General features: G+C 42.5%; 1 protein-coding gene across 2 annotated transcripts in view; it reads left to right on the top strand.

Annotated features, from left to right (window-relative positions):
• Positions 1 to 27,095, top strand: part of LOC106578422 (catenin delta-2) — a 462,724-nt gene that overhangs the window by 342,457 nt on the left and 93,172 nt on the right. For both annotated transcript variants that reach the window (XM_014157181.2, XM_014157182.2), the window contains exon 13: positions 24,107 to 24,239. In XM_014157181.2, coding sequence (XP_014012656.2) covers positions 24,107 to 24,239 — 133 coding nt within the window. The remainder of the gene's footprint in view (positions 1 to 24,106; positions 24,240 to 27,095) is intronic.

The raw sequence follows: 27,095 nt of genomic DNA, 5'->3' as shown, positions 1-27,095 counted from the left end.
CGATCTGAGAGACAAGGCAAGAAGGGCATTCTATGCCACCAAAAGGAACATAAAATTCAACATACTAATTAGGATCTGGCTAAAAATACTTGAATCAGTTATAGAACCCATTGCCCTTTATGGTTGTGAAGTCTGGGGTCCGCTCACCAACCAAGAATTCATAAAATGGGACAAACACCAAATTGAGACTCTGCATGCAGAATTCTGCAAAAATATCCTCAGTGTACAACGTAAAACAGCAAATAATGCATGCAGAGCAGAATTAAGCCGATACCCGCTAATGATCAAAATCCAGAAAATAAACGTTAAATTCTACAACCACCTAAAAGGAAGCATTTCCCAAACCTTCCATAACAAAGACATCACCTACAGAGAGATGAACCTGGAGAAGAGTCCCCTAAGCAAGCTGGTTGTCACGTCCTGACCAGCAGATGGAGCTAGTGTTTTAGTTTTGGGGTCAGGACGTGGCATGTTTGTATTGGTTAAATGTTGGGTGGATGATTGGGACTTCCAATTGAAGGCAGGTGTGTATAGTTGCCTTTGATTGGAAGTCCTATATAGGTGTGTGTGTTTTTCTTTGGGGTTGTGGGTGGTTGTTTTTTGCACTGCGTTTCTAGCCTGCAGAACTATAGCTGTTGTCACTTTGTTTGAATTGTTAAGTGGATGCTCTACTCCTTTATTTTAATTAAAGATGAGTATTCACATACCTGCTGCGCCTTGGTCCATTTCTACAGAAGACAGCTGTTACAGAACCACCCACCAAAGGACCAAGCAGCAGAAGAGGAGGAAGCCACAGGAGAGAAAAAGGGAGGAATGGACATGGGAGGACGTCCTGGACGGCAAGGGAGCCTACACCTGGGAAGAGATCCTGGCCGGAAGGGATCGCCTCCCATGGGAACAGGTGGAGGCACTCAGGAGAGTGGAGGCAGCTGGACAGAGGAACCATCGGGAACGTTACGCTGGAACACGATTGGCTAGGAAACCCGAGAGGCAGCCCCAAGATTTTTTTTTGGGGGGGCACACGGGTAGTTTGGCCAGGCCAGGGAGGAGCAGTAAGCCAGCTACCCGTGACTACAGGGAGGTGCGTGCGAGGTGGAGGGCGCCATGTTACGCTGAGGTATGCACCATCTCGCCTATACGGACGCACAGCCCAGTTCGCCCAGTACCAGCGCCCCGCAGGTGCCAGGGCAAGGTGAGCATCGAGCCGGAAGGGGGGATGCCAACCCTACAATCAAGACCGCCAGCGCGCCCTTTCGGTCCGGTGTTTCCCGCCAGACGCACTAGCATGGAGGTGCGTGTCTCCAGGCTGGCACGTCCTATACCAGCCCCACGCATCAGGAGTCTAGTGTGTCAACCCAGCCTCGCCAGTCAACAGTCACCAGAGCTGCCCGCCAGTCAACAGTCGTCAGTGCTGCCCGCCAGTCAACCATCACCAGAGCTGCCCGCCAGTCAACAGTCGTCAGAGCTGCCCGCCAGTCAACAGTCGTCAGAGCTGCCCGCCAGTCAACAGTCGTCAGAGCTGCCCGCCAGTCAACAGTCGTCAGAGCTGCCCGCCAGTCAACAGTCGCCAGAGAGGTCAGACTGCCCTGAACTGCCGGAGTGGCCAGACTGCCCTGAACTGCCGGAGTGGCCAGACTGCCCTGAACTGCCGGAGTGGCCAGACTGCCCTGAACTGCCGGAGTGGCCAGACTGCCCTGAACTGCCGGAGTGGCCAGACTGCCCTGAACTGCCAGAGTGGCCAGACTGCCCTGAACTGCCAGAGTGGCCAGACTGCCCTGAACTGCCAGAGTGGCCAGACTGCCCTGAACTGCCAGAGTGGCCAGACTGCCCTGAACTGCCAGGGTGGCCAGACTGCCCTGAACTGCCAGGGTGGCCAGACTGCCCTGAACTGCCAGGGTGGCCAGACTGCCCTGAACTGCCAGGGTGGCCAGACTGCCCTGAACTGCCAGGGTGGCCAGACTGCCCGGTTCTGCCAGAGGTGCCCGCCTGCCCGGATCTGCCAGGGTGCCCTGCCTGTCAGGATCGGCCAGAGTGGCCCTCCTGTCCTCCGGCCCAGCCCGAGTGGCCCTCCTGCCCTCCGGCCCAGCCCGAGAGGCCCTCCTGCTCTCCGGCCCAGCCCGAGGGGCCCTCCTGCTCTCCGGCCCAGCCCGAGGGGCCCTCCTGCTCTCCGGCCCAGCCCGAGGGGCCCTCCTGCTCTCCGGCCCAGCCCGAGGGGCCCTCCTGCTCTCCGGCCCAGCCCGAGGGGCCCTCCTGCCCTCCGGCCCAGCCCGAGGGGCCCTCCTGTCCCCCGGCCCAGCCCGAGGGGCCCTCCTGTCCCCCGGCCCAGCCCGAGGGGCCCTCCTGTCCCCCGGCCCAGCCCGACGGGGCCCTCCTGTCCCCCGGCCCAGCCCGAGGGGCCCTCCTGCCCCCCGGCCCAGCCCGAGGGGCCCTCCTGTCCCCCGGCCCAGCCCGAGGGGCCCTCCTGTCCCCCGGCCCAGCCCGAGGGGCCCTCCTGTCCCCCGGCCCAGCCCGAGGGGCCCTCCTGTCCCCCGGCCCAGCCCGAGGGGCCCTCCTGTCCCCCGGCCCAGCCCGAAGGGCCCTCCTGTCCCCCGGTCCAGCCCGAGTGGTCCTTCTGCCAGGGTCAGCCCAAGTGGCCCATCTGCCCGGCGCAGTTAGCAGTGCCACCGAAGTGGGCTACGCCGACGGTGGAGCAAGGTCCACGCCCTGCACCTGAGCCACCTCCAGGATAGGTGGGTTGGGGAGGGAGGGTGTAGCACAGTGCCGTCGGTGACGGCAGCCACCCTCCCTTCCCTCCCTTATTGTTTTAGGGTTATTGTTTATGGGTTTTGTGTTTTTTTTTTTTTGTTGGTAGGTGCATTCCGGGGTCTGCACCTTGAGGGGGGGGTACTGTCACGTCCTGACCAGCAGATGGAGCTAGTGTTTTAGTTTTGGGGTCAGGACGTGGCATGTTTGTATTGGTTAAATGTTGGGTGGATGATTGGGACTTCCAATTGAAGGCAGGTGTGTATAGTTGCCTTTGATTGGAAGTCCTATATAGGTGTGTGTGTTTTTCTTTGGGGTTGTGGGTGGTTGTTTTTTGCACTGCGTTTCTAGCCTGCAGAACTATAGCTGTTGTCACTTTGTTTGAATTGTTAAGTGGATGCTCTACTCCTTTATTTTAATTAAAGATGAGTATTCACATACCTGCTGCGCCTTGGTCCATTTCTACAGAAGACAGCCGTTACACTGGTCCTGGGGCTCTGTTCACAAACACACCCCACAGAGCCCCAGGACAGCAACACATTTAGACCCAACCAAACCATGAGAAAACTAAAAGATAATTACTTGACACATTGGAAAGAATTAACAAATAAACTGAGCAAACTAGAATGCTATTTGGCCCTAAACAGAGAGTACACAGTGGCAGAATACCTGACCACTGTGACTGACCCAAACTTAAGGAAAGCTTTGACTATGTACAGACTCAGTGAGCATAGCCTTGCTATTGAGAAAGGCCGCCGTAGCCAGACCTGGCTCTGAAGAGAAGACAGGATATGTGCACACTACCCACAAAATGAGGTTGAAACTGAGCTGCACTTCCTAACCTCCTGCCAAATGTATGACCATATTAGAGACACATATTTCCCTCTGATTGCACAGATCCACAAAGAATTCGAAGAAAAAAAAACAGATTTTGATAAACTCTCATATCTACTGGGTGAAATAGCACAGTGTGCCATCACTGCAGCAAGATTTGTGACCTGTTGCCACAAGAAAAGGGTAACCAGTGAAGAACAAACACCATTGTAAATACAACCCATATGTATGTGCATTTATTTTCCCTTTTGTACTTTAACCATTTGCACATCGTTACAACACTGTATATATACATAATATGACATTTGTAATGTCTTTATTCTTTTGGAACTTCTGTGAGTGTAATGTTTACTGTTCATTTTTATTGTTTATTTCAATTTTGTATATTATCTACTTCACTTGCTTTGGCAATGTTAGCATATGTTTCCCATGCCAATAAAGCACCTTGAATTTAATTGAGACTATGAGAGCCAGAGAGAGACTATCCTGAACATGACCCCAGGCTACATGTTGTATCAACTCAACACATTGACCCCAGGCCACCTGTTGTATCAACTCAACACACTGACCCCAGGCTACATGTTGTATCAACTCAACACACTGACCCCAAGCTACATGTTGTATCAACTCAACACTACACCCCAGGCCACATGTTGTGTCAACTCAACACACTGACCCCAGGCCACCTGTTGTATCAACTCAACACACTGACCCCAGACCACATGCAGAGAGAGAGAGACAGAGAGAGACACCGAGAGACACAGAGAGACAGAGAGAGATAAATTGAGAGAGAGAGAGAGAGAGAGAGACAGAGAGAAAGACAGAGCGAGAGAGAGACTTTCCTGAACATGACCCCAGACTGACCCCAGACCAGTGAGCTCATGGACTCCTGAGTTCTTCTGCAAAAAAATATAGAATTACAGTTGGATAAATGTAGATACATTAGATTTTTTTCCCGCAAGGACTAATACAGGATACTAACCTCATCAAAACATTAAAACATTGAATCCAAATCAAAATTCCATACCTAAAATCTTGATTATTACTACTAAGACAATCAAGAAAAAACTTCTAACAAACCAGAACCTGCAGAAGAAACACAGCGGAACCTGAAAATACCATCCAACACAAAACTGAGTGAGTAAAGTTCAGTCTGAATCTACTTCTGAAGCCAAAAAGTAAAAGACAATGATATCTAAGTAATTTTGTTATATAAAGTTAAGTAAATAAGTATACTAAGCTACCAAACTGCTAGGACAGAACGGACCTGGCGGCAGTGTGAAGTCAGATGTGTGTATACTCTTGAGCCCAACAATGGCAGGAGAGTTTCACAGCCACACCCACCCAAATGTAGAGGCCTTTGAAGCCCCCATGGCTTATCCCTGTCCAGAGGTTATTAGAATACAGTACCCCATGGATATTGAAAATAACACTGCAAGGAATAAGTACAAAAAAAAGCTCCTCAAGGACAATCCAGACACACTATTTGCTGTTTTCTACCAAGAGGGTAACGTAAGCAACTTAATTTTCCACACAGAACATCCCCTGGCATGGCACAATGCTATAAGAGCACACTACACCTATGTCAAGAGAGAGGGTATTGTCCCAGGGTGGAAACTCAGGAAACTAGACATTGAGGAAATTGAAACAACCTCTGTCAATGTGTACAAGTCTGGGACAGTAATGGTGCAGGGCATCCTCATGCAGTTCCAGCAGGACTTTTACGGGATCAAAGAGAGAGCACAACAGGAAAAGCTCTCTCTCTGTGACGATTCCCCCATCCTGAGTGAGTCTGTTCGCACTGCTCCTCCATCATTGAGAGGGATAAATTCACAGAGCTGGAGAGAGACATGGTGGAGCTCAGAGAGCTAGTCCCCCAATCCAGACAGAACAAACCCACAAAACAGATCAGCGCAACCCTCCCCAACAAGACCCGGAGGGCAGGAGGTGGAGATGGACGGCTGTCTGAGGGAGCTGGCTGCTCTACGGACTGAGGTGAGAGAACTTAAAGAGGCACACATGGCACTGAATGAAGAGATGAGAAAACTGAGGTATGAGAGAGAGCAGGACACTCCTCAGACAAACCAGCACAACAGACCACCTCAGACCCGGACCACAACCTCAACACCACAATGGCACAGACAACACAGGACCCACCAACCCAACAGACTCCACCCCCTCCTAACAGCCCCCCTGTCAGCTCCCCTGATAGCCCTCCTGACAATCCCCACACATCCATATGAGGACACACAAAAGCCAGAGATTGTGACCCTCATTGACTCAAATGGCAAATACATTCAAGAGGATAAACTTTTTCACAAACACAAAGTGGCTAAACTCTGGTGAACAAACACTAGGCATGCCCTGGAGCTGTTGTCAGAGGACAGACTAGAGTCCCCAGCCACATCATAATTCACATGGGCACAAATGACCTGAGGGCGCAGCAGGAAAGGGTGGGAACAGCACTCAAGGGAGTGGTTGAAAAAGCTTCCTCCACTTTCCCCAACACACAAGTGGTTATCTCCACCCTGCTACCACAAAAAAACCTTCTCCCTGCCACCATACAGCAGGTGAATGTAAGCATTTCGCGAGACTGTGCCTCAAAACCTAATGTATAACTTGTCCAACACTGCAGCCTGAACTTGAACAGCCTTTACGACCAGGTCAACCTCTAAAAGGAAGAAAATCACAACATTTGCCAGGACCCTGAAGGACGTCACCCTCAACCGTAGCTCCAGCATCTCACACAAGAGCAACAGAGCAAAGGACACCCTGCCCAGACCAGCAAGACACCCTCCCAGACCTGTAAGACCCCCTGCCGAAGGACCTGCACCGAGAGAACCCGTACCAAGAGGACCTACATCCAGGCCACATCATCACCAGCCACTCTCCAACCAGCTAAGACCACCCCAAGCAAACTATGACTACACCCTATATAGGCCCCCCCATATCAGACCTATGCCCCTTCTGCCCACCCCATGCCTCCCGCGTCTGCCGTGAGCAGAGCAACAGGCCCAACCCCCACTGTTACACCCGCCCATGCCTCAATCTGCGACCTAAGAGGTATGTATCAGATGCTCAACATGCTCTGCTCACACCTACTGTGATGGTCCGGGCCTAAACCACACAAAAAAAACACTAGACACTATGGAACACAAAGCTTTTACTACCTCATCTTGGAATATACAAAATCTGAGGTCAACTGCCTTTGGCAGAAATTGAAAATACAGACATTGTCATCCTACAAGAAACATGGTATAAAGGAGCAGGACCCACTGGTTGCCCTCTAGGTTACAGAGAGCTGGTAGTTCCATCCACCAAACTACCAGGTGTGAAACACGGAAGAGACTCAGGGGGTATGCTAATTTGGTATAGAGCAGACCTAACCCACTCTATTATATTAGTCAAAACAGGAACATTTTACATCTGACTAGAAATTAATAAGGAAATGATCTCAACAGAGAAAAATGTCCTCATGTGTGCTACCTATATCCTCCCACTAGAATCCCCATACTTTAACGATGACAGCTTCTCCATCCTAGAGGGGGAGTCTGTGGCGACCTAAATGCCAGAAATGACAAGAACCCGACACCCTCAGCACACAGGGGGACAAACACCTACCTGGAGGTGACAGCATTCCCTCCCCCATATGCCCCCCTAGACACAGCTACGACAACATAACCAACAAAAATGGGTCAGAACTCCGGCTGCTGGGTATGTACATAGTCAATGGTAGGCTTCGAGGGGACTCCTGTGGTAGGTACACCTATAGCTCATATCTTGGCAGTAGTACTGTAGACTACTTTATCACTGACCTCAACCCAGAGTCTCTTAGAGCGTTCACAGTCAGTTCACTGACACCCCTATCAGATCACTGCAAAATCACACTCTACTTAAACAGAGCTATGCTCAATCATGAGGCATCAAAGCCAAAGGAACTGAATAATATTAAGAAATGCTGTAGATGGAAGGAAAATAGTGTGAAATCTACCAAAAAACAAATTCAATCCCTTCTAGACAATTTCCTGGACAGATTTTCATTGTAATAGTGAAGGAAATAAACTTGGCAGTAAAAAACCTAAACAGTATATTTGACCTCTCAGCTTCCTTATCAAATCAAAAAAATTCAAGCAGACAACCTAAGAAAATGAATAACAATGAAAAATGGTTTGATGAAAGAAATGGAGAAAATTTAAATGAATTGAGAAACCTATCCAACCAAAAACATAGAGACCCAGAAAATTTGAGCCTACGCCTTCACTATGGTGAATCACTAAAACAATACAGAAATACACTACGGAAAAAGAAGGAACAGCACGTCAGAAATCATCAGAATGTAAATGAAGAATCCATTGAATCTAATTACTTCTGGGAAATTGGAAAACTCAAACAAACAACACAAAGAATTATCTATCCAAAATGGAAATGTATGGGTAAACCACTTCTCCTATCTTTTTGGCTTTATAACAAAGAATGAACAGCAAAAACATATACATGATCAAATACAAATATTAGAATGAACTATTCTCTAATTATATTGAATGAACTACAAGACAAAATACAAACCCTCCAACCCAAAAAGGCCTGTGGGGTTGATGGTATCCTAAATGAAATGAGAAAATATTTTGACCACAACTTCCAATTGGCTATACTTAAACTCTTTAACATCTTCCTCAGCTCTGGCATCTTCCCCAATATTTGGAACCAAGGACTGATCAACCCAATCCACAAAGTGGAGATAAATTTGACCCCAATAACTACTGGGGGATATGCGTCAACAGCAACCTTGGGAAAATCCTCTGCATTATCATTAACAGCAGACACGTACATTTCCTCAGCGAAAACAATGTACTGAGCAAATGTCAAATTGGCTTTTTACCAAATTACCGTACGACAGACCACATATCCACTCTGCACACCCTAATTGACAAACAAACAAACCAAAACAAATGCAAAGTCTTCTCATGCTTTGTTGATTTCCAAAAATCTTTTGACTCAATTTGGCATGAGTGTCTGCTGTACAAATAGATGGAAAGTGGTGATGGGGGAAAAACATACAACATTATAAAATCCATGTACACATTTCTTTCCACAGGGCCGGGGGGTGAGACAGGGATGCAGCTTAAGCCCCACCCTCTTCAACACCAACGAATTGGCGAAGGCACTAGAACAGTCTGCAACAGATAAACTTCTAAACTCACGTTTGAGAAAAGGACCTTTGAATATTTGGTACCTACTGGAGAGCTCTCCTTTGTCTACACCCATTCAGCATTGTTCACACCCTCTTAACCCAGCCCCACCCATCTCTTTAAGGATTCACATGTGAGGTCATGTGCTAAACAGTGAGTAATGTAGTAAAGATTAAGACTAAAAGTGGTAGTAGCCTACAACAAGGAAAAATTCCAGGTAAACAGAAAGTGTCCAGATAAAAATATTTTATAAATATTAGGTCACGCTTACCCAGACACACTTGTCTAAATTGATGGGTCATGTGAAAGAAATGCTATAATCCCCTAGCCACATCCAGTGGTGGAAAAAGTACTGAATTTAGTAAATGTAAAGATACCTTAATAGAAAATGACTGAAGTAAAAGTAAAAGACACCCAGTAAAATACTACTTGAGCAAAAGTCTAAAAGTATTTGGTTTTAAAAAATAATTAAGTAAATGCAATTACTAAAATGTATTTATGTATCAAAAGTAAATGGAATTGCTAAGATGTACTTACATATCAAAAGTAAATGGATTTGGTAAAATGTACTGAAGTATCAAAAGTAACATTTTGAATCATTTTAAATTCCTTATATTAAACCAGACGGCCCAATTTTTTATTTTAATTGCCGGATAGCCAGGGGCACACTCCAACACTCAGACATAATTTACAAACGAAGCATTTGTGTTTAGTGAGTCTGCCAGATCAAATGCAGTAAGGATGACCAGGGATGTTCTCTTGATAAGTGTGTGAATTGGACAATTTTTCTGTCAAAAATATAAATAGTAAAGATATGTACAGATACCCCGAAAAAATACTTTAGTACTTTAGTACTGAAGTACTTTGCACCACTGCTCAAATGCCTTAACACCAGTACATTTGCAAACTTTATATACTGTTACACACGCACTTATCAAATAGTATTCCATACATAAGTTAAGGCCATGCAACATGAGTTGAAACCTGAGTGCGTTGCACATGTACAGTACATAAACAGATGCATGTGCCATATATTTATGTGGTGGACACTTGATACGATCACATGATATTGTTGTGGTACTGAGGCTCAGTTGTAGAGCATCGTGTTTGCAACGCCAGCAAGGTTTGTGCAACGCCAGGGTTGTGGGTTTGATTCCCACAGGTGGGCAGTACAACAACAAAAAATAGAGAAAAAAATGCATCAAATGAAATGTATGCACTCACTGTACTGTAAGTCGCTCTGGATAAGAGCGTCTGCTCAATGACTATAATGTAAATGTATGTCACAAAATCATGTTATGACCACACATATCAATATTCAATATATTGCACATATCAGTATTTTGCTAAGTTTTGCTAAGTGGATGGGTCTCTACATAAGGTGTAAACGGTACAGCCAAATGGTTACCGTAATTTCCGGACAATATTTTTGTTACAAGCCGTGTTTCGTTAAAGCCTATTTATTTTTGTTACAAGCCGTGTTTCGTTAAAGCCTATTTATTTTTGTTACAAGCCGTGTTTCGTTAAAGCCTGTGTAAAGTTAATTTGTTTCAATGTACCGGTAGGCACCAGCGGCTTATAGACATGTGCGGCTTATTTATGTTCAAAATAATACTTTTTTTAAAATTCAGTGGGTGCGGCTTATATTCAGGTGCGCTCAATAGTCCGGAAATTACGGTACTTGCATAGTAGCAATATCAGAAATAGATAGTGTCAATATAAATAAAATATACAGTATGTACACAAACAACATCAATAACGATAGTGATAGACGAGGTAGTTATATGCATACAATCAGGGGTAAAGTGGCTGAGCAGCAGAAAAAACAAAAAATAGTAGCAGCAACGTATGGCGTGTGTGTTAGGAGAGAGTCATTTGAATAGAGGCACTGCAGAAAGTGCTGATGACTGGTCCATCCAAACCACGCATAAACAAGGGAATCTATATTCGGAGAGCCTGTTTCTGTCCTGCCCTTGACTTTGGTGCAGGGCATGTGATGTCCATAGGCTCTTCATCGCAAAACTACCTGATCTTCTCAAAAACATACTTTTGTCTAGCTGTGTCCAGTCCAGGTGGTGCTTGTACAGGCAGACCATCTATGAGAGGAAGGATGTCCGTGTTGCGCAGCAGCTGAAACTTGGTGCCGACCTCATGTAATGCAATGAAAATGATATTCACCTGAATTGCTGGTACAGCTTGATCTGTGGCAGCGTCCTGAAGGACAGAGTCAGGTGTTGTTGCCAGCCATAGCTTTCCACCACCACCGGGATGTTGACCGCTGTCACAGTGCTATCCTTCACAACACCAGCAATCTCAGACAAAGTGTTCACTCTGGTCTTTTTGAAGCGCTGCTTGATGAGTCTGGAGCACCAGTCGGGGGCAAACTTGGTGTGACCTGTGATCAGGAAGTGAAGGACCAGACTGTGGTGGAGCTTGTGCATGGTCCACCAGGCACAATACCAGAGCACAAACTTGTTCTTGTTTTGGCCACTGCAGTTACCACAATTCAGGTCCACACGTGTTTCCCCAAGCTCCTTAGTTGGTGAAGAAATGGTGCATGTAGTTGATGACTGTGCTGCTGCCTTTGCTGGATGACAGGCCTTCATCAATCAAGTAGTTGACTTGTTGTGCTATTCCTTCACAGTAGACACCAAACAAACCACACTTGCGAGGAGTTAAAAAGTAGATGGGACCTGGCTGCATAGGGTCAGAAGGATAGTCCACCTGCAAACAACAAAAGAACATTAAGATAAATTACAGTTAATTGTCTCACCCCTGTCAATCTGTCTTTATACAGCTCAGTGAAAGGTATTTTCCTGCCTCCCATATATATATATATATATATATATATATATATATATATATATATATATATATATATATATATGTTTTTTGTTGAGTGTCCATCTATGTCCATCTATGTCCTTAATCAGTATAATGGAGGAAATGTTGCTTACTTGTTGAGCAAAATCCAAGCTGTAATGCATCCTGATGTCTTTGCTTGCTGGTTCAGTAAGAGCCCCCAGAGAAAACTGCAGGTCTTGACAGGTGGTCTTGCAGTCAGCAACCATCTTCTGGTAGACAGACCACTCACTCTGAACAAGCAGGAGATGCTGCTCTTGCTTCTTCAGCTTGGCTGACTTAACAGCTTCTGACAGGTCTGAAGACCTGATAGTTGTTCCTCTGGCACTGCCAGCACAGGTCTGTCCTGGGCTTAGTGCTTGAGATGTGGGGCAGCAATTTTCTACACAGATTCCTGAAGGAAGACAGCCTGACTACACGTACCTCTGTAAAACACAGAAATAATGTAAGATCAATAAAAGTACTGCCAATCATGTTGGAGGTCAATTAATCAAAATGTGTTATGCTTTACATACCAAGTGTTGTCATTGATTCCTTGTAGAGACACCACACTGCTACTTTTGTCACATGGGATGGAAGCAGCTTCCCGCCAAAGTATTTGTGTCCTGGGTGGCGTCCTGGTAATACCATTGCATTATCCTCTGCATAGTTGTTGCTGCAAGGACTCATGCTTCAGGTGTAACCTGTGCTTGCTTCGGTCAGCTCTCTTTTTGATGGGAGGCATTAGCCCATTCTCCTTTTATGACTGATGGAGGAGAGTCAGGCGTGTTCTACTGATGCTGAAAGACAAATTCCAGATACAAATATTTTAGCATTATTATACAATAGATGCAAAATGGCATTTTGAGAACATCACAACATACAGTTCATACACATAATGTTAGCTAGCTAGCCAGCCATCTAACGCCAGCTGGCTAGCTAACAGCAAGCTTTAACTAGCAATATAAACCAATTGTCATAGCTAGCTAAAGTTAACCAAATAGGTTCAATGTTAGCTAGCAAGCCAGCCATTGAACTTCAGTTGGCTAGCTAACAGCAAGCTTTAACAAGCAATACAAACCGATTGTCATAGCTAGCTAAAGTTAACCAAATAGGTACAATGTTAGCTAGCAAGCCAGCCATCGAACTTCTGCTGGCTAGCTAACAGCAAGATTTAACTAGCAATACAAACCGATTGTCATAGCTAGCTAAAGTTAACCAAATAGGTTCAATGTTATCTAGTTAGCTAGCTAACATTAGGCTATAATTAGCAATGTGTAATGGCATTCTGAGAAAACATTACAAAAAATATTTTTACCTAAATCAGGAATTTCCTCATCGTCTGATTCATTTTCAGTCAGAGAGAGTCAGCATGGCACGATCGTCCTCCAGAAAGTAGTCCATCACAACTTTTTCCCACTGACCTTTGTCTATAGAGCCTGATAAATTCAGGGCAGCAATGTTATTGAGAGCAGTAGCAACATATTTACCAGTTCTCCATGGCTAACATTATATCTTTCGAAAAAACTGCAGTAGAAAAGATTATCTATGCATAACGAGCAGCTCATTTTATAGATACAAGATGCTACACCGCAAACCAATCCAAACTCATCTATTTGCATGTCCAGCCCACTCATTATCTCAGGTAATCATGGCTAGTGGGAAGGTTGCTGACTTTTTCTGTGGCTAAACCAACTAGGCTGGTAATTTAACAATTTTATTCGTATTTACAGATGGCATACAAATTTGTTATCAAGGGACATGAAAGTTTGCATTTTGATCAAAACATATTTTTTTACGTTCAAACGGCTCTCCTGTGAAGTCATGACTTGCGACATACGCCTAGTTTCCTGAATCGGGTCACATTTACAGATAAAATATGCCATTAGTACTGTAAATTTCTAAAACATTTGCATTACCAACACATGTAAACATAATACAAAAAAATATGTTCTTAAGCACGGTTTAATGTAAACAAAACAAAAAAGTGACAATAAACACATTCAATAAGCTCCCATAGTTCTTCACTGCTGCTCAGTGAGAAATGCCAATAAATTGTAGCCAAATGGGCTGCATCAAAAACGGCTCAATTACAAACCTACACCTTTCCCCTAGCACCTATCAAAAAGTGTACATTTTAAAATGATTAATCAGGACAGAATACAGTTGTTAATCTTAACAGTATTGGTATGACATAACTTCAAAAAACCAAGGGTTTCCATTATAGCATTAGTTAAGATGGAACCACCCCATCTACAAAACTGAGAAGCATCTTCCTTTAGAAATTGAAAAATTGCGCAAAATTATTTTTAATGATATTCTAGCTTGTTTGTGACATTAAAAAATAATGATATTTTGTCACAAGGCTATTCTGCATTCAGATGTAAAGCCATTTTTTTTCAACAAAAAGGTTTCAAATGTATCAATCTTCAAAAGAGATCGTCATCCTGAATAAGGTGCATGTTTATACATGTTTATAACTGTCCCAGCATAGAAAGTGACAGATAAGAAAGGCACTGGTATACTGTATGTGTCTTTCAGACACAGATAACTCAAATATCACATTGCCTCGCTTTGAGCTCAAAAAAAGAAAACATGTATCTTGTTTCCTACTAAGAGGAGTAGTAGGCCTACTCTCAACAGAGTTTTGTGCAACATGTCTGCCTGGCCTTATCTTAGGAGGTTTGTCATTACCTTCACTCCCATGTTAAACACAGAGTAGTTTGTGAAGGGTAATTGGACATTTTAATTATGTGAGATTATGGTTAGAAAAGATCTGGATATTTTGTCATATTCCCAGATTACTAATTATGCCCTTCCCAAAACAACATACTCAAACTTTAATAACGGTTGCTTACTCAAGTTTTGAGTAATTAAAAAATATATATTATTATTATTGTTTTATTTATTTAACCTTTATTTAACTAGGCAAGTCAGTTAAGAACAAATTCTTATCTACAATGACTGCCTACCCCGGCCAAACCCAAACGACGCTGGGCCAATTGTGCGCCGCCCTATGGGACTCCCAATCACGGCCGGATGTGATACAGGCTGGATTCTAACCAGGGACTGTAGAGAAGCCAGAGTAAATGCCAGACATTTCCAAACATCCAGAGTAGCTTTACTTCCTCAACAATATGTCAATTTCAGTTTATACTGGATCATTTTCAAACACTTAAAGTGTAAAACACAAAAAAGAGTCAACCCCAGTGATAAACCAAACTTACTTGAGCAGGTCACAATTGACAAAAACAAATTAGATGTTTGCCCAGGAGCAACTAGCTTATAGCTGTTCAAAGTCCATTATCTTCTTGAGCAGAGTACAGACATGTACATTAATTGTGTGCCTCTTCTTCTCCACTACCTTTCCGCTGCTGACGACCTCTGCTGTGGTGGTCTTCAAGCCAGTGGATGGATTGATTCCAGAAAAACTGTGAAAACAAAGTGCACACCCAAAATAAAATTCAAAAAACAAATCTAAAATAAAATTTTAGAAAGATGATAAGGTCCCCTGATGTCTCTCAAAGTGTCTGAAGTGTTCGGCATTACCCCTGTACATTGTCCCCAGTTCAAATAATGGCTTCGCATGATGTGTTTATGCTCTGACAAAGGAGCCTTTCAAACGTATCAACATATCTTGATTCAATTAACCTGCCAAACCAATCTGTGATACAAAATGCCTCAGTTTATAGCCTCCGCAGCGGAATTCTCCCAAGGATGAAGCATATTTTTGTTTACCTTTGGATGAACTCCAGGGTGTGTGAAGCCTCCTCTTGGTATTTCAGATTAAAGGTATAGAATGAGGCCAAAAAAGCTGCCAACGTTGCCACAGTTGGAGTGGACTGACATCACAACCTCCTTCTCGATGCTTATAATCCATTTGGCAGCAGTCATTGTGTCACCGGAAATCAGACCACATTTATGTTTCACAATTGCCTCTGTGAAACATTGCTATTGTAAGGCCCTGTCTAAAAACAATTACTCACACAGAAAGTCTTATACCTTGAACAATCAGTCTTGGTGACTCCGGCAGTGGAATTGATCACTCCACATCTGTGGCTGTGGCTGACACCTGTCGTGTCTGTGACTGTCATTAAATGTGAAGACTGTTATTTTATCAAATCAATTCCCTATGTGTAATTATTATTACGTGACTAAACTAATCGTGTAAACTTTAATTAACTAGGAAGTCAGGGCACCACAGGAAAATGTTTGTAGAGTCTCTATTTCCCAAATCGACTCTTCAAATATGTTCATATCTTATCAAAACAGTTGCTTATTAATAAATTGTACCTCATCAGTTCTCATTACTGAATGTCGCAAGCCCTTGGATATCTGCACGAACCCTAGCCTCCATAGTGAATCAGCAATATACAAATTGGCTTAATTATTTATTTACTAACTAACTAATCAAATCATAGAAATACATAAACAAACAATATAGTTATTGGTTACTAACACAATGCATTGATAAGTCCCTAGTGGGCTAAACCGGTATGGTGGCTTGGTAGACAATGGAAATTGGTGGGGACAGATAAAAAGCGGGAAAGACAAAATGGATTCACTACACACAGTTGATAATTATATTCATGAAAATGCTAATCCTTTGCACATGAACAGCCGCTCATTTCAAAAAATAATTGCAATGTATGTATTTACGCCCGTACTGTATGTCGTTGTCTTCTCTGGTGGAATCGCCGGTCCGTCTGCTGGAGAGTCAGTTCATCAGAGAGTCTCTGGTTAACTTCCCCAGAAGTTACAATGTCTTTCGTAGTTGTCGCTTTCTCAGCAACTCTGGATAGTGCCTGTTGTATTGGATATGTCAGGCGTACAGATCGTCGTTGCATAGAATAGCTGCTTCCGCGGTTGTCAGTATTCTCGTACTAGATTTACGTAATTTCCAGCTGCAGACTAGTAATTCTACGTCTACTATTTGCTGTTATTCTGTAGTGAATGATAGTCTCAGGGTTGAACAATTTCCAGTTGTAGTTCTTAACCATTTCAACATGTAGCGTCAGCTCCATGTTTTCTAGTCTAATGTACATTTTGTCAGGAGTGGGTTTTATACACTTCTGAGAAAAGGGCGGTCCATGACGCCAACGTAATGTCTATGCTCACGTGGGCATGGCCACTGATTTGGTTAACTTGATATGAAAACCCATATTTTCTCATTTAGAAGGTTAACATCACATTAAATCTTTTCACAAATAGTTTAATGTTAAATCATGTATGTTTCACAATATTTAGATGTAAACCCCATAATTAAGAACTGTACACAACCAAAGACACAGTAATGAGTGTTTCCTGTCCCTCATGAGATCACCAAATGAAACACACTCGTCACGACTGTCCCTTAAGTGTCCACGGACCACTCACAGATTCTCAAAAATATAAATATTGTTTAATTATTCAAACTTTAGATGTCCAAGGGTCTCTCTGTGTTCCACAGTTTACATTCCAACCTCGAACACTACAGAGCATAGAGGCAGCGTATTTTATGACCGCCATAAAACAGTCAACTTCCCGCTCTTCCCCTCTACGAGAGAGAGCACGCTGTAGAGTGGACCCACTGTAACCTGATCCTTCAGATCGTCACAGGAGAGTTATGACACACCTGAAAGATATAAAACAACACATTCTATAACTTTAAATTCTCATATTTTGAACATTTGGCACATCATCATTTTAAACTTCTAAAATTACATAGAAAAGTATTATCTTATGCATAAGATGCAGATTAATGTAAAACTCACATCGGCCTGTAGAAAGAGTGCATCCGTCCTTTCTTCAAAATAGGACATCAGCAGGAGGACAACACAAGGGCCAACTGCAGTCTCTCCACCCTTTTCAAACCTTGACAGGATTTTTCAGTTGGCCTTCTTGCACTGATTACAGTCGATGAGCCTGAGAGTATTTTTCTCTTTCTTAGCCATAACATAGGATTATCACGATTCTTATGCTCAATGCATGTTTTCATCTGATTTAAGAGGGATCCATAGCCACTCCCAATTGTTGTCCCATCTCTCATTGTATCAGCGAAGCTTTTCGGGTACTGTTGTACCATCATATTGGCTATTGTACGGCAATCTGCTCTGGTCGGATTATGCTCAATAACTCTCATTGCATCTACTTTAATTCTTACCATCTCTCTTTGTTCTCCCGTAGTTGGCCGTGTACCTCTAGCGATGGCTGATCTCAGGTTCATGCACATTTTCCCCCAAGGGACAGTGAAGTTCTCCAGCCAGATGTCCAGGTCTACAGTACTGGTCGTACTGGTTGTTGACAGGGTTGTGCTGGATGTGGAGGATGACTGTGAAGGGGACGGGCTTGATGGCTCAAATGTTGATGTATCCTTGATGGCACCAGCTGTGTAACTCCTTGCTTGTTCTGGAAGTAAAATAGTTGCTCAACTCAGAAATCTAAAGTAATAAAATTCCAAACATTTCCTCTCAACTGTACCTGTAAATCTTTGAGCTAAATGTAATACCTTGAAATCTCCATGCATTTAGCAGCTTCCGGTATTGTTTTGGTCTGATGTGCTCCTGTAGGTCTTCTTAAGAAATTGAAGGTCTGGCTTTCCCTCTGATTTGCCATTGATTTGCCAAATATCTTGTACTCCACTAAGGAGTAATAATCAACAAGGTCTTCATGCTTAATGCAGATAAAGTTTTAGTCTTGGGCTACTCTTGTTAGGCAGTGAATACCTAAATCATCTAGCTACACAGCCTGCTGCCTCTCTAAAACAGAATAAACAGAAGAGTAGCAATGGACCAGGATCAACTTCATCTCACCCATTTGCAATCCATCCTCATCTTTCCCCATCACTACATACATTCCATTTCAGTACTTTGTGCTTTTGACAGTGATATTATTTAAAACAACTGTGTTATATAGATTTGAAGTGAAATGCAGCGACTGAATCCTCAAACTTCTTATTGTAATCAGTGGCATAAAAGTCAGTTCCCTTTTCTACTTGAATGAGAGGCGGAAATAAACTGCCAGCACTTAAATAGGCTTGGAACAGTTGGTGTCTCTCTGCTAGAGTCCCACGTAGATTGTTAAAGTTGTGCAATTTCCGTACACACTGCTTGAAGTAAGTATACTTACTCTCAAACCTCAACGTCCAGAGACAAATAAGTGGCCCGAACCTAATGATAAGCTCTGGGTAATGGCAGAGATAATGGTGCTTTGGCTTGAGGGGTTTGCCAGGAAAATTCTCAGTTCTGAAATTGGTATATTAATCAATAAGGACTTGAAGATATGCCACCTGGTCAGCAGTAATGGCTGATGCACATATGTATCCGACGATTTGTCTTAGGAGCAAAATCAACTGCCATACACCACTATCTGGTAGATTTTTGATTCGATCTCCTACTAAGAGGGGGAGTACTCTCAACAGACACCAGTTTTGTACAGCATATCCACTTACAGTTGAGTCGGAATGTAGCCAAATACATTTAAACTCAGTTTTTCAGATTCCTGAGCGGTATGACGGCTGCGTGGTCCCATGGTGTTTATACTTGCGTACTATTGTTTGTACAGATGAACGTGGTATCTTCATGCGTTTGGAAATTGCTCCCAAGGATGAACCAGACTTGTGGAGGTCTACAATTGTTTTTCTGATCTTGGCTGATTTCTTTTGATTTTCTCATGATGCCAAGCAAAGAGGAACTGAGTTTGAAGATAGGCCTTGAAATACATCCGTAGGTACACCTCCAATTGACTCAAATGATGTCAATTAGCCTATCAGAAGCTTCTAAAGCCAAGTACAATCTTTGTCCCCATGTGCAGTTGCAAACCGTGGTCTGGCTTTTTATGGGGGTTTGGAGCAGTGGCTTCTTCCTTGTTTGCGCGGCCTTTCAAGTTATGTCGACATAGGACTCGTTTTACTGTGGATATAGATACTTTTGTACCTGTTTCCTCCAGCATCTTCACAAGGTCCTTTGCTCTTGTTCTGGGAATGATTTGCACTTTTCGCACCAAAGTACATTCATCTCTAGGAGACAGAACGCGTCTCCTTCCTGAGCGGTATGACGGCTGCGTGGTCCCATGGTGTTTATACTTGCGTACTATTGTTTATAGAGATGAACGTGGTATTTTCTGGAATTTTCCAAGCTGTTTAAAGGCACAGTCAACTTAGTGTATGTAAACTTCTGACCCACTGGAATTGTGATACAGTGAATTATAAGTGAAATAATCTGTCTGTAAACAATTATTGGAAAAATTACTTGTGTCATGCACAAAGTAGATGTCCTAACCGACTTGCCAAAACTATAGTTTGTTAACAAGAAATTTGTGGAGTGGTTGAAAAACTAGTTTTTATGACTCCAACCTAAGTGTATGTAAACTTCCGACTTCAACTGTAGCTTCTCACTGCCAGGGCTTATCTCAGGAGGTTAGTCATTACCATCACTCCGAAGGTATTTAAATTGGCTGATGCATCTGTTCAATTCTAAATATGTAAAATGTTTCTCTTGATTGACCAAATGGTTAATGAACAGTGTAAGGTCAAAAGAGACAATGCCCTCGAAGTGGTCATGACCCAGGCAAGGAGGCAGTCCAGGCTGGCAAACATAGAAGTATCTAAGCTCATAAAATAGAGAATCAAATTTGACACCACATGCACTGTCCTTGTCATTAGCTTCTATGTACAGTACATCATCTTTATAGGACTGGGAAGTTCTTGTTGAACCAGTTGACAGTGGATTAGACTCAAATGTTGCTCTGTCAATGTCACAATATCGCAATATGTACTCCGGCTGAAATTTTCCACAAAGCCCCCGATACTGTGAGATCCCAGATTATCTCTAGCTATGGCACATGAATGTAAGGGCTGTCGGGAGAGAGAGTAGACCAAGGTGCAGCGGAGTTAGTGTTCATCATAATTTTTAATTAGAACAAAAGAGAACACTACACAAAAATAAGAAAAACGACAGCCAAACAGTCCTGTCAGGTGCAAAACACTAACAGAAACAATTACCCACAAAACCCAAAGGAAAAACATGCTCCTTATGTGTGACTCCCAATCAGCAACAACGAACTTCAGCTGTGCCTGATTGGGAGCCACACACGGCCCAAAACAAAGAAATACAAAAACATAGAAAAAGTAACATAGAACGCCCACCCAATGTAACACCCTGGCCTAACCAAAATAAAGAACAAAAACCCCTCTCTATGGCCAGGGCGTTACAGTGAAGCACCTCTCAAAACACATCCATCTGCTAAAACAATACCACCATCCTTTAGCTCCTTAAAATCTCTTAGCAATGGGTAAAGAACAAATTCCTGTCCAAAATCTTGCTCTCTGCACAGAAGGACTAGTTGCATGTGATCAATATTTGACCTATTATAAGCCTAAAATTCACATAGAGCAAGATAGAAAGCAAGCAGTTTGTGTTTCTTTTCCTTGATCCCAAAGAATTTGCAACCTCACATGCATATTGATATAGTATTAAGGCTAAAGATGATGCTTCTGTTTTAAATAAAACATTGTCTGCAATATACTGTCCATCCCGAATATCTTGAAAGATTTCCTTATCAGATATGTGAGTGTGTGATTTCTCCTACTGTGTCTTGAATGTCTCTGACTCAAAAAGGGCACCGAGTGTTGTATTTATAGGGACATACTGGGCAAAGCACTCTTTCCCAGATTCATTAGTGCCTAAATACAAGGGCACAGGTTCAACATAATTGAAAGTGTTTTTAAAGATAGTCTTCTGACGCTGATCTGGTTGTAAAGAACCATTATAGGCCTTGAGAAGATCCTCCTTTTGGAGCTCTTCAATTACATTTTTATATCCTTCTCAGGAATGCCAAGTACACCCAATTTATACTTGCGCTTTGAAAGAAGATGTGATTGACTAAGGTCATGAATATCTTGAAATTCTTCAATAATAGACTGAATGACAGAGGCAGGTAACAATAACTTTGCCTGAAGCTTTAAATAAAACAGTGTAAACATTTTTTTAAAGAGAGCTTCATCAACACTGCATCCTCCAGTATTTCTCATTTGCATCCTCCAAATGAGAAATAAATGTAGTCAAATGTAAACATCTGAAATGACAAATGTCTATTGGGCAAATAAAAAATGTGTCCGCCGGTTGAAATTGTGCACTTTTCACAGACCTTTGATATCCCTTGTGGTCTCTGTATAACATGCTGACCAAACCGGACGCGTGTGTGCGTCCGTGTGCGCCAACGCGCGCATGTTGATTTTGTTCACCACACCAGAAGCGATCAGGACACGCAGGTTGAAATATCCAAACAAACTCTGAACCAATTATTTTAATTTGGGGACAGGTCAAAAGGCATTAAACATGTATGGCTGTTGCTAGCTTATTTGTCCTGGGATATAAACATTGGGTTGTTATTTTACCTGAAATGCACAAGGTCCTCTACTCCGACAATTAATCCACAGATTAAACCGTAAACCCAATTAGTTTCTCGTCATCTCTCCTCGTTCCTTCAGGCTTCTTCTTCTTCTTTGGACTTTAAATGGCTTTAAAAATAGAACTTATATAAACAATTCAATTCAGAATAGCAAGCTAACATTTGTGGCTGAGAATAGTTCCCCTAAATTCACCTCAAATGACAGCTATTACGCAGCTAGCTCGCCAATGGACAGACAGATTGATTACACATTCGAACCATCAAGCCATAACTGACATAACGAAAATATATATAGAAATATTCCTTCTTGATTCAAACAACGTTGCAATATTTAGCTAAGAGAGGGCACAGCTAGCTATTAGCTCACGTACAAAAATATTTGGGGATAACAGAACATGGAATAGGCTATTAATTATAACAGTTTTGGACAGAAGGCTTGCAGAGACACTTGACGTTTTCAAATCGATTCACGGACTCCCGATGCAAAATGTTCTCTCAAAATTAAACACATTTCATGTTGCCTACTGACCGCAATTGCAGATGTTCGCTTCCATCACGAGACTGCCCGGGCATGTGGAAAGCTCGATGTGCCCAAATTGCCAATTCTTTAAAATAGGCTATGTGATTCTGTAGGTTATTTTACATCGGAAGTCGTATCCTAGTGAGAAATCGTCTTCTCATTGTATGGCTGATGAATGTGAAATATGATTTAACCCACTTGATGGCTGCTTCAGTGTAGGGGTCTTGTACAAGAATTCACCCGAAAAGACAGCATAATACCTTAATCCAATGGGCCTACGACTAACCGTTAAGAGCTGTAAATCATCATGCCTGTATTTTGTTTGCGTAATATGTACTGTAACATTCACTGTTACAAACTGTAATCGTTCGGCGACCCAAGAAAACAAAAAGATAATTACTTGACACATTGGAAAGAATTTACAAAAAAACTGAGCAAACTAGACTGCTATTTGGCCCTAAACAGAGAGTACACAGTGGCAGAATACCTGACCATTGTGACTGACCCAAAGTTAAGGAAATCTTTGACTGTACAGACTCAGTGAGCTTAGCCTTGCAATTGAGAAAGGCCGCCGAAGGCAGACCTGGCACTCAAGAGAAGACAGGCTATGTGCACACTGCCCACAAAATGAGGTGGAAACTGAGCTGCACTTCCTAACCTTCTGCCAAATGTATGACCATATTAGAGACACGTGTTTTACACAGACCAACAAAGAATTCAAAAACAATTCCAATTTTGATAAACTCCCATATCTATTGGGTGAAATACCAGTGTGCCATCACAGCAGCAAGATTTGTGACCTGTTGCCACAGATAAGGGCAACCAGTGAAGAACAAACACCAGTGTAAATACAACCTATATTTATGTTCATTTATTTTCCCTTCTGTACTTCAACTATTTGCACATCGTTACAACACTGTATGTAGACAAAATATGACATTTGAAATGTTTTTTTTCTTTTGTAACATTTGTGATTGTAATATTAACTGTTAATTTTTTATTGTTTATTCCACTTTTGTTTATTATCTATTTCACTTGCTTTGGCAATGTAAACATATGTTTCCCATGCCAATAAAGCCCCTTAAATTGAATTGACAGAGCGAGAGAGAGACAGAGGGAGAGAGGGGTAGAGTATTATAGCAGTGGTGAGCCACACAGTAGGTATTCTATCCCTACTGTATTTCTAATTTCTCTGAATTCCACAACAACCATGTGAGAAGGATAACATAATAAAGAAAACCATTTCCTCCATAATGATGTGAGAGAAAACATTTATTTCACTTTGTCCTGTGTATCAGTGGGAGTGTTAAACCTAATGGAATAACGGTGGTGACTGGCCTCACACACCCACACAACTAACAATCTTATGGTCTTCAACCTCGGAAATAAATGTTGCCTCCGGGTACTGTGTTGTGCTGTATAATCATCTAACAATTACATTTTTTCTCATTCTCTCTCTTTCGCTCTCTCTCTCTCTCTCCCCCCTCTTTTCACCCCTCTCTCTTTCTCTCTACCCCCCACCCCCTCTCTTTCTCTCTACCCCCCACCCCCTCTCTTTCTCTCTACCCCCCCACCCCCTCTCTTTCTGTAGGGAGTTTGGATGGAGGGATCCAGAGTTACCTGAAGTGATTCAGATGCTGCAGCACCAGTTTCCTTCAGTCCAGTCCAACGCTGCAGCCTACCTCCAACACCTTTGCTTCGGAGACAACAATATCAAATCAGAGGTAGCCTACCACTGTGCGTGTGTGTGCGTGTGTGTTCGGCAAGGACAAAGTCCTTTCTAGCATTCCCAAAACCCAGTGCATCTCACTCTCTTTACAAATCCCTCTAAGGCTATCTGGAATAAACGGGTGTTAGAACCCTTTAACAAACACTTTATTAATAAGCCTCCTATCACCTTGACATACCAGTAATCTGTTACATTGTGTTACATTGTGTTGTCTGCTCTGAATCCCTCACAATCCATTTTTACAACAGCATACAGCATTGACGTCCCTATGCCCTGCTCGATGAAATACATTTCTGCTGTGCCGCTGTTGGTCAATAGCTGCTTCACCCTCTTTTTGAAAAGTGACGATGCACAGTGTAAAATGCACAAAAACATATGTGTATACACACTTGCACACACTTGCACACACTTGCACACACACACACACACACACACACACACACACACACACACACACACACACACACACACACACACACACACACACACAGGTACAAACATAGTCCTTTTTTGTGTTGTAGCAGTTGGAATTATCGTTGAATAGAGCAGAGACACAATAAGAAGAAAGCTTGGTATTGACAGACAAGACAATGCTGTGATTGTCTCCACAAAGTATCGAGGGAGAGAGAGTGGGGGAGGGAGAGATGGGGAGAGAGAGAGAGATGGGGCAGGGAGAGATGGGGAGAGGGAGAGAGAGTGGGGGTGAGGGACAGAGAATGGAGGAGAGGGAGAAAGAATGGGGAGAGGGAGCGAAAAGTGGAGAGGGAGAGAAAGAGGGAGAGCAGAAAGAAAGATGGAGGCCGGTATTTGATTCCAGGATATGGGTTCAAATAATGCAGAGAGTGTGCAAGGTAATGATTAGAGTGGTGTGTGTGTGGGTGGGTGGGTGTAGGGCATCCGGAAGTCTAAAGTCTGGCCTTTATTGTGACTGACCACAGAGACAGTTTGGCAAATTCAGCTCAACATTATTTATAGCACGTCTACACACAAACATACACACCGCCCCCTTCTCATCTCTGTCTGGCTAAAGTTCAATCCCATCAGCTGTTTTTGTGGCTATATGATCTATCGATATCCATTTGTCCAGACGTGGCCTATAGTCAAGCTGCAGTCTCACTCTCTCTCTCTCTCTCTCTCTCTCTCTCTCTCTCACTCTCACTCCCCCTCTTCTGTCTCATCCCTCTTCCATCCCTGCTTACCCTCATCCTCCCCCACCAAAACCTCCCTGTATTTTCCCCATGCTTCTCTTCTTTCTCTTCCTCCCTCCATTTTCTACATCCATTTCGCTCCTCTTTTATATCCATGTCTCTCATGTTTCATTGGATAAGCCTTGTGTTTCAGAACAGCATTTTCCTTTTGATTATTACATAAACACTAGACATTAGTTGAGGTGTACCAAAACATTTTTGATATACTCATAGGACTGTTATTAGCATGTTTTTACCACTCCTATGTAAATGGTATATTATCAGACACTCAACAAGAAGGTCTGATTTCATTATTACTGAAACAGGATACAAGTGGGAAATATGAAGATCCAGTTTTGGAGGCCCCTTACACTTCAGTGTTGTGATGCAAAAATTCTAGCAAAATGTATAGCACATAGTATTTAAAAAGTATTGTCGGACATTATTCATTCTAATCAGACAGGTTTTTTACATGGATGATACATTGGTGATAATATAAGGCAAGTACTGGAAACAATAGAACACTATGAAAAATCTGTGAAACCAGGCCTGCTATTCATAGCGGACTTTGAAAAGGATAAAGTACGACTGGAGAATCTTTTATAAAATGGGTTAAAATCATGTATAGTAACCCTAGGTGTAAAATAGTAAATAATGGCTACTTCTCAGAAAGTTTTAAACTGTCAAGAGGAGTAAACAAGGTTGTCCACTACCGGCATATCTATTTATTATGGCCATCGAAATGTAAGCTATTAAAGTCAGATCCAAGAATAATATGAAGGGATTAGAAATACAGGGCTTAAAAACAAAGGTGTCATTGTACCCTGATGATTCATGAAAAAAAATAGAAAATACCTTTCTATTGTGTAAAAATCACTCTGATTAACTCTTTAGTCATATCCCAGTTTACCCATTTGCTTATGGTCTTGCCTACACCTAGCAAACAGTTTTTAAAATTAAAATATTCAATTTTATTTGGAACAGCAAGCCAGACAAAATTAAATGCGCCTATTTATATAATTTATATTAATTCGGAGGGCAGAAATGATTACATTTTAAAGCATTAGACATCTCACTAAAGGCTTCAGTAATACAAAAGTTATACTTAAATCCGAACTGGTTCTCTAGCAAAATAGTAAGAATGTCTCACCCTATGTTAAAGAAAGGCTTTTTTCCCTTTATTGGGTTTACAACCTCTCACTTTCAGTTATTTGAAAAGGAAATAATCTCCCAAATATCACTATTTTTAAAACAAGCCATAGAAAGATGGTTGCAATTTTGATTTAATCCACCAAAAATGACAAAACAAATAATACAACAAATATTGTAGTTAAACTCAAATATACTAATTGATCAAAAAATTAAAAATGTTTTCAAAGGTATAAACTTCGGAAATTATATCATAAATAGGACTGGTGGAGTTATGTCATACATGCAGCTAATAAAAACATATGGAAATGTCTGCTCTACCCAAAATTACAACCAACTAATTTCAGCATTACCGCAAAAATGGAAGAGGGAAAAAGTTAGGAACTGCATTAACAAGCAGAATTGGTTAAAGAAAATTGTGATAAATAAAAAAGTATACTAGTTTCATTTAAAGACCAAAAATTGACAGCCATGCCATATAGATTGCAAAATATTTGGGAAGAGATTTTTGAGGA

Source organism: Salmo salar, chromosome ssa19, assembly GCF_905237065.1.
Source record: "Salmo salar chromosome ssa19, Ssal_v3.1, whole genome shotgun sequence".
Classification (NCBI taxonomy): domain Eukaryota; kingdom Metazoa; phylum Chordata; class Actinopteri; order Salmoniformes; family Salmonidae; genus Salmo; species Salmo salar.
Note: the sequence above shows the minus strand (reverse complement) of the source record. Positions and strands in the feature narration are given on the sequence as shown.